Source organism: Squalius cephalus (assembly GCF_949319135.1).
Source record: "Squalius cephalus genome assembly, chromosome: 20".
NCBI classification, from domain to species: domain Eukaryota; kingdom Metazoa; phylum Chordata; class Actinopteri; order Cypriniformes; family Leuciscidae; genus Squalius; species Squalius cephalus.
The window spans coordinates 29,776,950-29,786,902 of NC_137141.1; the positions used below are offsets into that span (position 1 = coordinate 29,776,950).

Below are 9,953 nucleotides of genomic sequence, written 5' to 3' on the forward strand. Positions count from 1 at the left end.
ACATGTTCCCTTTAGCGCCATCTGCCGTCGTGGAGGAAAAACAAGCGCGTTCGGTTTATTTAAATAATGTACTACTGTCTAACAGTCAACATGTATGCGTGTTTTGTTGCTGCATAAAATATTTGCTGTGAAAAGATGGTATTTTGTATCTAACATTCCTGAAGGACATGCTGTTTAGGATTCTGTGTGCGTGTTCAGCCGCTGGTGGGTGGAGATTGTCATCGGCGCATAGATCATATATTTGCCGATTCCAAGGAAATGGAGTGTCTTGATCTTTAACAGTAAATGGATGAGTGTTTGAATGATTTCCTCATAGCGGGCCTGATCACACCATGGATCAGATGACGATGGTGAGAATAAAGCAATGATGTCGGAAGAGGTTATAATACGATACCAGAGTGTGCGTTGAAACGAGAATCAAGTGTCTGATATATTTCCAGTGCATTTATAGATTTAACAGTGATTAATCCGCTTGTTTTATTATTGTGTACGTTAGTTATTTTGAATCGCTTCTAACCGCGGCGAACAACAATAACAGAGCGTAACTATGAGTGTTTGGGGTTGCCATAGTAACAACAACATGCTGTTGACATTCATTTCAGCAGGGCTCCTCTAGCTAAGAAAATCAACAACAGACAACTCAATATTTTGATGACATTTTTTACAGTGCTGCTGGGTAGTAACTGATTACATGTAATATAGATTATGTAATCAGATTCCAAAAAATAAGTAATTGTAATTACATGTACTTTTGTCTTTTAAACACGTTAAAATGTACAAATTCACATCATTTCATATTTACATGCAGACGTGCAGGGATTCCCCAACCTTTTTGTCAGCTGAACCTCTTTGACCTAATATATTTACTTGAAGTACCCCTGAGATTTTAAGTTAAAGGGATAGTTCAACCCCAAAAAAATGAAAATTCTGTCATTATTTACTCACCCTCATGTCGTTCCAAACCTGTTAGACTTTTATCTTCATTCATCCAGTCCAATAGGTCTAACAATATGTAATGCTGTACAATGTTCCGTGTAGAGTAGACTATAAAAAATTGTTTACAGTAGTTTTAGTTATATTGCATGCCATAATGCACATTTAGGGGTGTTTTTACATGCTAAATTACATATCTTCATGGCTGACTGTGTCATTTACATTTACCCATTTAGTAGACACTTATTCAAAGCAACTTACAAATGAGGAGTGATTCATCTTAAAGGGATAGTTCACTTTGAAATTCAATTTTGGTATGTTTTAGCTTACCTCAAGGGCATCCAAGATGTAGGTGTCTTTGTTTCTGCAGTAGTTTCAATTTTGATATTTTTAAGTCAAACCGTTCTTGTCTGTCAGTCATATAATGCAGGTCTATGGTCACTATCTGAAAGAGCATGCACACAGAGAAGTCCTAATTAAACCATTCCCCATCGTAAGTACACATTGATGGCCTAAGACACGAAACGAGCGGTTTGTGTGAGAAAACGAACAGTATTTATATAATTTTTACCTCTTGTACACTTTCCGGCGCTTGCGCAGACTAAGCCAGAACGCGCGCACATGTCACACACCAGGAAGCGCGCGCGCCCTCAGATCACTTGGACGTGGTTGTGTAGAGGTAAAAAACTATATAAATACTGTTCGTTTTCTCACACAAACCGCTCGTTTCGTGTCTTAGGCCATCAATGTGTACTTACGATGGGGAATTGTTTAATTTGGACTTCTCTGTGCATGCTCTTTCAGATAGTGACCATAGACCTGCATTATATGACTGACAGACAAGAACGGTTTGACTTAAAAATATAAAAATTGAAGCTACTGCGGAAACAAAGACACCTACATCTTGGATGCCCTTGAGGTAAGCTAAAACATACCAACATTTTATTTCAAAGTGAACTATCCCTTTAAAGGCCATAAACATGATAAGTGCTAGTCATACAAATTTTCAGAAATCGCTCTTTTATCTCCTTTAGTTCATCATTTAATCAATCAATCAATCCAACAAACAAACTAAATACATATTGTCCGTCCAGATCTCTTCTACTTTAGCTATCTCTAGATCTGAAGAGGGAGACAATGTGCACGTTCCGGAAAGCCTGCTGTCCGAGGATCGGAAGAAGTCTGAACTATCTCTTGAGGTGCATTTGGAGGCTCTGAAGGCCAAACGCAAGCAGCAGCTGGAGAATTTGGAGCTTCAGCATCAGACCGGGCTGGAGAAGCGGGTCCTGCAGAACTCACTGCTCGCCAGCAGCACTGAGTGGATGCTTAAAGCCAATATACTGCAGCCGAGCATCAGAGATCATGGTGGCCGAAACTCTGAGAAACGCAAACACCACAGGTAATTCCAATCTTAAAGGGTTAGTTCACCCAAATATGAAAATTCACCCTCAGGTTGTTCCAAACCCGTAAAACTTTTGTTCATCTTTGGAACACAAATTTTTTATTTAATACTTTTAATAATTTAATCAAATCTGAGATCTTTATGTCCCGCGGTTGACAGTCTACGCCACTACCACTTTGACGCTTCAAAAAGTTCATAAAGAGATTGCAAAACTAATCCATATGAATTGAGCGGTTTAGACCAAATGTTCTGAAGAGACTCGATTTATATGATGAACAGATTGAATTTAGACTTTTATTCACATTTAAACATTGATCAGCGAACATAAACAATAGCTTAACCGTACATGCTTGGCGCGTGAGAAGAAACCTCATTGGTTCTTGCTGAAGCTCAAACGTGCTGCGTAACACGAGAATGAACCTCATACGTCACTGAACAATACAATGAACCTCGTTCTCACGTCAAGCAAGCATGCTTGATCTTCTGTTTACCACAACTGATGTGTGCGTTGATGAATGTTTAAATTATGAATCTGTTCATCATATAAAGCAATCAAGTCTCTTCAGAAAATTTGGACTTAACTGCTCAATTCATATAGTTTTATGATCTCTTGATGAACTTTTTGAAGCATCAAAGTGGTAGTTGTGTAGCTGTCCATGGAGAGACAGAAAGCTCTCAGATTTCATCAAAAAGATCTTCATTTGTGTTCCGAAGATGAACGAAAGTAGAAGAAGAAGAAAGAAAACCATATGGGTTTGGAACGACATGAAGGTGAGTAAATGATGACAGATATTTTATGGGTGAATTAATCCTTTAAATGTGATAACAGTGTTTGGCTTGAAACATACATCTTAAACTCTTGTTTTCAGCTCAAAGGTGATTCTGCAGAATTTTACCCCAAGTGGAATCAAGGCACCAAGAACTTCTCAGGGAACGGTGACAGAGAGACAGAGTAAGCCTCTCCCTCAAGATTCACAAAAAGCCAAAGAGGAGGCAGACCTGGTTGAGTGTCAGAAACAGTTTTGCGTTGCTCCGGTCCCTGAGCACATCTCTAAGCCTCTCTATGATAACCTCATCCATGAACAAGAGCGCTTGAGGAAGGAAGGTCGTGAGCAGAGGAGAGATTTCCTCTTGACCATGCAGAAGCCCTTCAGGTTCCACAAGAGGGAGGAGAAGAAGAAGGAGATGGGCTCTACCAATAAAAGTGAAAAAACACAACCAGTTTGTGTGAGGAAACCTATACCCAAAGCAGCCTCAGACCCCAGGTTTCCTGAACAGTTGAAAGGTGCCATTTATATGAACATTTAATCATAATAATGTAGAACATAGTTTTTTATACTATTATACTATATACTTGCACTATGGTTCAAAAGCATATTAGAATGATTACTGAAGGATCATGTGACACTGAAGACTGGAGAAATGATGCTGAAAATTAAGCTTTGCCATCAAAGTAATAAATAACATTTGAAAATATATTCAAAATTTAAAGTATATTCAGTTATTTTATATATAACTATTTTTACTTAATGTTTGACCAAATAAATGCAGCCTTGGTGAGCATAAGAGACTTCTTTCAAAGCATTAAAACATCTTAATTATTCCAAACCACAATAAATCAGCCACAATTTCGGTACATGTTCATTTTAATGTTATCGTTATCGGCCCAATAAAAAAAATGTGGCCGATATATTAAAGCTAGGGACATGGATTTGAATGGTGAGACTTTTGTTTATGTAATCAGGCTCTCAAAAATTATATAAAAACTTGGATTTAGATTTATCGGACAATATATCGGTTTTCAAATATAAAGAATTATCGGTTATCGTATCGGCCATAATTTTCATATCGTCGCATCCCTAATATATGCATGTACGAAACACCATATGTAACATATTTAATTGATAATTAAACATATTTAAATGAAAACAAAAATACAAAAAACTAAATTCAAGTTTAATTTGAAGAATGTACATTTATTTTCAATTTAATTCAAATAAGCCATAATGCACTCACCCTCATTTTACTCTGAAACTGTGTTCATGTGATGGTGGCTCAGAACAGGAGCAGCAAAGGAAGATTCGCATTCATCTGAGAGCCCAGGAGACTCTGAAAGCTTCCTCAGCACCCATTCAAAGGAATGAAGCCAGTGCAGATAGCCAGGCCCGCAGTGCTCAGAAGAGCAAAAACAAGATGCTGGGTTACTTGGACCAGAAGCTGTCCTTCAGACCTAAAACAAACGCCGCCGTGCCTGACTTTGACAAGCTCTACCAGGCCTTTCAGCAGAAGGCAATGGAGACAGCGGAGAGGAGAGATGTCACTCAGTGTAAACCCTTCCAGCTGCGCACATCTGCACTACAGCCTCGCCACAGGAGTCCGGAAAACCCACAGGTCGCCATTTTCATGAGTAGAATTGATTTTAGTGGCTTGATGAACTTTTGAAGATTCCTTTAACATAATTTTTTTGTAACTTTTCAAAGCTAGAAATCTACAGACAAAACGAGTCTAAAGAGAAGCAGTTCATTTGGTGGCCTGACATCACTGTCTATGGATACTCTTCCGACTTACATAACAGATGCTGCCAGGAAAAGATCCATGGCTGTAAGGTGAGCCTGTTGCTGCTTACATTTTCTCAATTTTATGAATGACTAATTTTCAATCAAATCTGACTTTAAAAAAGTTTTTTTTCCTGTATAATACACTCAATCATAGTCTCTTTTTTTTAGCACAATTCATGACTTCACTGTATTTCAAAGAAAGAAAACGTATTCGTATTTTTTCAAATCTTATTCCACCTCTTTACAATTATAAACTTTTTTTTATATGTTTAAGGGAATAATTGATAAAGCAATAATCAAAAATAAAATTAATTATTTAAAGCAATAAACAATAATATTTATAATAATGGGAAATTTGAAAAATATGTAGCTTAGAATATTAAAATTAATTATTACAGACATAAAATGTGTTCACTTTAAAAAATCTTTTACAATTTTGTACCATGTTTGCACCATATTCTGGCTTGTTATATGACTATTATTTTGTGAACTTAATGTATGTACCATAGATGTTACTGTATGTATGCACAAATCATTTTATTAATTCCATTAAAAAAGTGTTGATTTATTTAAAATGCCTCATAATATTTTTGAGTTGAGTAAAAGTTCTGCAAAGTTTCAGAAATCAAAGTGCATGTTAAATGGAGTTATTATCCCCTAAAAGAAAGAACCGATTCTGAACTGCCTGAAACGAGTCGTCAGTAATTCCAGTCTTACTTCCTGCATGACCCTATATAGGTTTGTAATACATTTGCATAATGCCAGCCTATGATCTTCATTGGCTGCCCGTGAACAATGTCTACTTTGCCCCGTCCTCAAACGCTGTAGTTGTAGCTGAGACTGGAAGAGTTTGGTTCGTGTTGCCGAAATGTCGAGAAGATGCTTTTTTCTCCATGGCAAAAGCAAATCCACTTTGCATGCACTTCCAAAGGATGAGGACTCGGGCTCGGAATTGATACAGTAAAACCGACTGAAATTCAGATTTGGTAATGGACGTTTCTTTTCTGACACACACTGTAAGCGGTAGGCCAATCACAACAGACTGGGCCGTCTGACCAATCAGAGCAAAGTAGACGCTCGAAAAGGAGGGGTTTAGAGAGAATGAATTCTTGATTGAACCATTTCAGACACAGTGTAATGCTGCAGTAGCCTGGAAATCCAGACCTAAATCTGAAAGATTAATGGTCTGGCATCGAGTAATGAAAATCGCCCAGCTCGAGGGGCGGCACCAAGCATTTGGATAACACTATGACCAATCACAACAAGCCCCATAGGCTTAGCTACCAGCGGAGCTAACTGGTAGATTAGACTCTTGAAGTATCCGGTCGGCAAAGCAGCAAAAACGTCCTTCTTTCAAAGGAACGATTCAAGCGCCGTCTTCTGTTCCTCTTTTAGATAAAAAGCCAAGTCTAGCTCGTTCATTGTAGTGGTTAAAGCCGTTTCAAACAACTGGTGTTCATCCATAGCCATCTTGCAATGTTTACCAATGACTTCGACGTCACAGCGCTGTCGTCTTCTGTTTAGCTAGCCTCTGGCCCGCCTATATCAGATAACCCGATGTGATTGGTGCAGCTCGGATACAAGGGCATATTTAATGAGAATCATTACTCGACTCCAGAGTAATTGAACTTGTGCTCTCGCGAGAACTCTGGATTTCCAGTGTAATGCTTCAGTGTACAATATGAGAAAATTAAAAGTGTTATTTGACCTTGAATGCGTGTAAACCTGTTGTAGGGGACCTCCAAAACAAAATCAGTAACATTTAAAATAGCATAATAGGGGCACTTTAATAAAATGTGCTTTTTTTTATTATCCTAAAAAAAAAGGTGATGTTTAATCTGCCTGTCATACAGGAGATCTCTGGAGCTGAAGGACCTCAAGGAGCAGGAGAACGCAGAGTGGATGAAGCAGCACAGAATCAGATCTCAAGCCATGAGCAGGGCAGTGGCAATGAGAGCCAAAGCAATGGACCCCCATAAGAGTCTTAAAGAGGTCTACCAGGACAAACTCAAATTGCATCGGTGAGCACTTAACAAAAAAAAAAGTCAGACGACTGTGATAAATGAAAAAGCCATAAGGAATGTAATAACTGATTATGGGTCCTTCTGAATGTAGACAAGCTGATCTGGAGAGAATGAAAGATTATCAAAAAGAGCTGAAGGAAATCAAATCACGAGTGACAGCTCGCCCGTACCTCTTTGAGCAGGTGTCGCAGGTACACTAACTGAAATTCAAAATCTATTATTTTCTAAATAATTCAACATATTTCAATTTTACCGTATGCGTATATCTAATGCTTTCAGGAAAATGCCAAGAATAATGTTGAACGCAGATATAGGAACACTTTGGAACAAGCAGGTTTGGATGAAAATTTCGTGAGATCAAAGGGAGAAACAAGTAAGACAAACCATGTGGACAATGAGTCTGTGGATGAGGATCATAACAGCACTGAAAGCGAAACCCAGAAGAGGTATGGAGACAAATGAATGGCGGGGGTTTAAAATAAGTGTGGCCAATGCAAAGATTTAACAGTGTGTTAAAGCATTTATAGTTTTGATGAAAGGTCTGACATTACTTCCTCTCTTGTGACCCATTCAAACTAAAATCATCTTGCTCAATGGAAAAATAATAGATGTGGTTTTCTTTTGACATATGAGAAGATCTATTTATCAAAGATCTTTCTTTTTAAGATTTTAAGTCATCCATGAATAAGCTTTATTGTCACTGGCATAGTGAAAAAGTAACCATGCAAATATTACGGTTCTACTATCGTTTTATTTACAGTGCAGGAAGTGGGGAAGACAGTGTCACAAATGAGGAGGAAAAAGAAGGGAATGTGGAAACCAAAGAGGAAGAGTTGTGCTGACAGAAGACATGTTTGGAGGCCAGTGTATTCCCTCAATATTCCATATATGCAGGGGAGACTGTGGTCAGACAAAAAAATCGCTGGTAGATCATTTCAGTTTTGAAATATTATGTTGTGTATGTATTTTTTTTAACTTGATTGTAGATTTGTTTTATACATATTGTGCTAATGAAGCAGTGTGGGTCCTTAAACAGCTGAGACCTCTTGTATTTTAATGGATTTACAGTACAGAGGGGATTATGAATATTCAAGAAATTCCATATGGGCATCATAAGATTTTTAATAAAACAGAAATCAAAAGCAAGTTTAATTTTATGATTCTAAGTATGTTGGGGGCTACCGACCCAACAAAGAAAGAAATAACCACAAAAAACCATTGGCAACCATATTAAAAGCTGTATATTTGCCTTAGTTCTGCTTACTGCATATTAAATCATCTTATGAACCACAGAAACAGCTCTTGGGTCTGGTGTTGGGCTCCTTAAAAGTTTGCAAACGGTAAATTGGGGAATCCTTGTCTTAGCACAAACACATCTTCCACCTAGAGTCTGTCAAATGCGGCTTTGAATGTCTGCTATAATTATAAACTATAACTGTCACAGAGCATAGCTTTATTCATGAAACTCCATCTGAAATTCTCATTCCTGAAGTCAGGCTATTTTGAGAGAGTCAGCACTGGTTGAGTAAACAGTCCTGTGTATTTATCCGCTATTGGAAAAAGAGTTTGTGCTAGTGCATTTGGCCACATAAACATCTTTTTACTCCAACCGGCCTTCTTTAGGGACATTTTCTTCAGTCCTAGTTGAATTTTTAGTGTTCATTTTAAGGAATTTGTGTTTGGAATGGGACGTTTTTGCTTATTTTAAAGATTTTAAGGCATCATTTCTGCTTTTGCTTTGACTTATAATAATCTTTAGATGGAATTACTTGAAACGAGCTGTGTAGCATGCAGTGCATTGTATGGGTAAAAGCCGGCTTTTGGAGAAAATATGATAGCCAGCCCTGTCAATTTCAGAATAAAGTTGTTTATTTTATGGTTAAAGGAGTGATAACACTGAAAAATCCTTGTGCTCATAGGGCTGAAATCTAAATAATTACTGGTCTGAGGCAAATGAGCGAACTTCACATTTAAAAATGGCCTCCCAGTTTCACCTAATGATACCCATTCATTTTGTTTTGGAAATACTTTTTTTTGTCTTGGTTAAATGAGCTACAGTAGGGCTTAGAGTATACATAGAAGTGTGTACTTCACTGGTAATGGGAATGTCAGGGGGTCAAGATTTGTTAAAGTCATGTCAATTTTTTTTTAATAAAAACAGCAAGTGTACAAGTGATAAACAGTAGATTTTCTTTTAGCCCCGAGTTGGTGTTGGTGTGACACTAGCTATGTTCCCTTCCACCAACATGGTATGGAAACGCTGCTTTATTTGCATGTTTTATGCGATATTCAAATATTGTGATATTCTAATTTATGCGATATTCCAATTTTAACTTAAGCATTTAAAACAACAACAACAATAACAATAACAACAACAACAATAAATGCAAAAATGTCTCAAAACTCATTTCCAGGGTTTTAGGACTCATTCCTGTAGCACTTTATGGATGTGTAACAGGTTCAAAATAATGTTGGAAGGAAGAAGACGGGGTTTGGCTTGACTGAGACTCGTGTTTTATTTCACAACCAGTAGATCACACAAAAACATAAATCTGCGCTGCGGACGCTTTCAGTAACTCAGTCCACCAGTGCTCGCCAGAGCTTTCTCAGTCCTTCAAATACTCAGTCCACCAGAGCTCTCCAGAGCTTTCTCACACTGGCTGCTACCGAGTCTCAGTCAGTCCCTCTCTGCCGCTTCTCATCTCTCAGGTTGCTTTTTATGGTCTCTTCACGCCAATTACTGACACAAGACACAGGTGTTTGTCATTTGCATTTGATCCACTTACACCGCGCTTGTCTCGTGATTCTCTCTTCCATCACAGACCTCACTGAACCACGCCCCCTTGCTACATAACCCCACGTCCGGCCTGCAGCCTCACCCCCCCCGGAGAGGGAGTCAGCCACAGCCATCTGTGCCCCCGGCCTGTGGACCACCTGCAACTTAAAGGGCTGTAAAGCCAGATACCAACGGGTGATCCGCGCATTGGTATCTTTCATGCGGTGGAGCCACTGGAGGGGCGTGTGGTCTGAACAGAG

At 38.4% G+C, this 9,953-nt stretch overlaps 1 protein-coding gene across 1 annotated transcript; it reads left to right on the forward strand.

Moving 5' to 3' along the window:
• Nucleotides 1-23: 23 nt before the first annotated feature.
• fam161b (FAM161 centrosomal protein B) lies at nt 24-9,277 on the forward strand. Its single transcript, XM_079853763.1, has 9 exons — nt 24-350; nt 2,028-2,332; nt 3,205-3,620; nt 4,395-4,726; nt 4,820-4,941; nt 6,747-6,914; nt 7,009-7,108; nt 7,197-7,363; nt 7,678-9,277. The coding sequence occupies exons 1-9, from the start codon at nt 333-335 to the stop codon at nt 7,757-7,759; spliced, it is 1,710 nt and encodes a 569-aa protein (XP_079709889.1). The 5' UTR covers nt 24-332; the 3' UTR covers nt 7,760-9,277.
• Nucleotides 9,278-9,953: the final 676 nt, after the last annotated feature.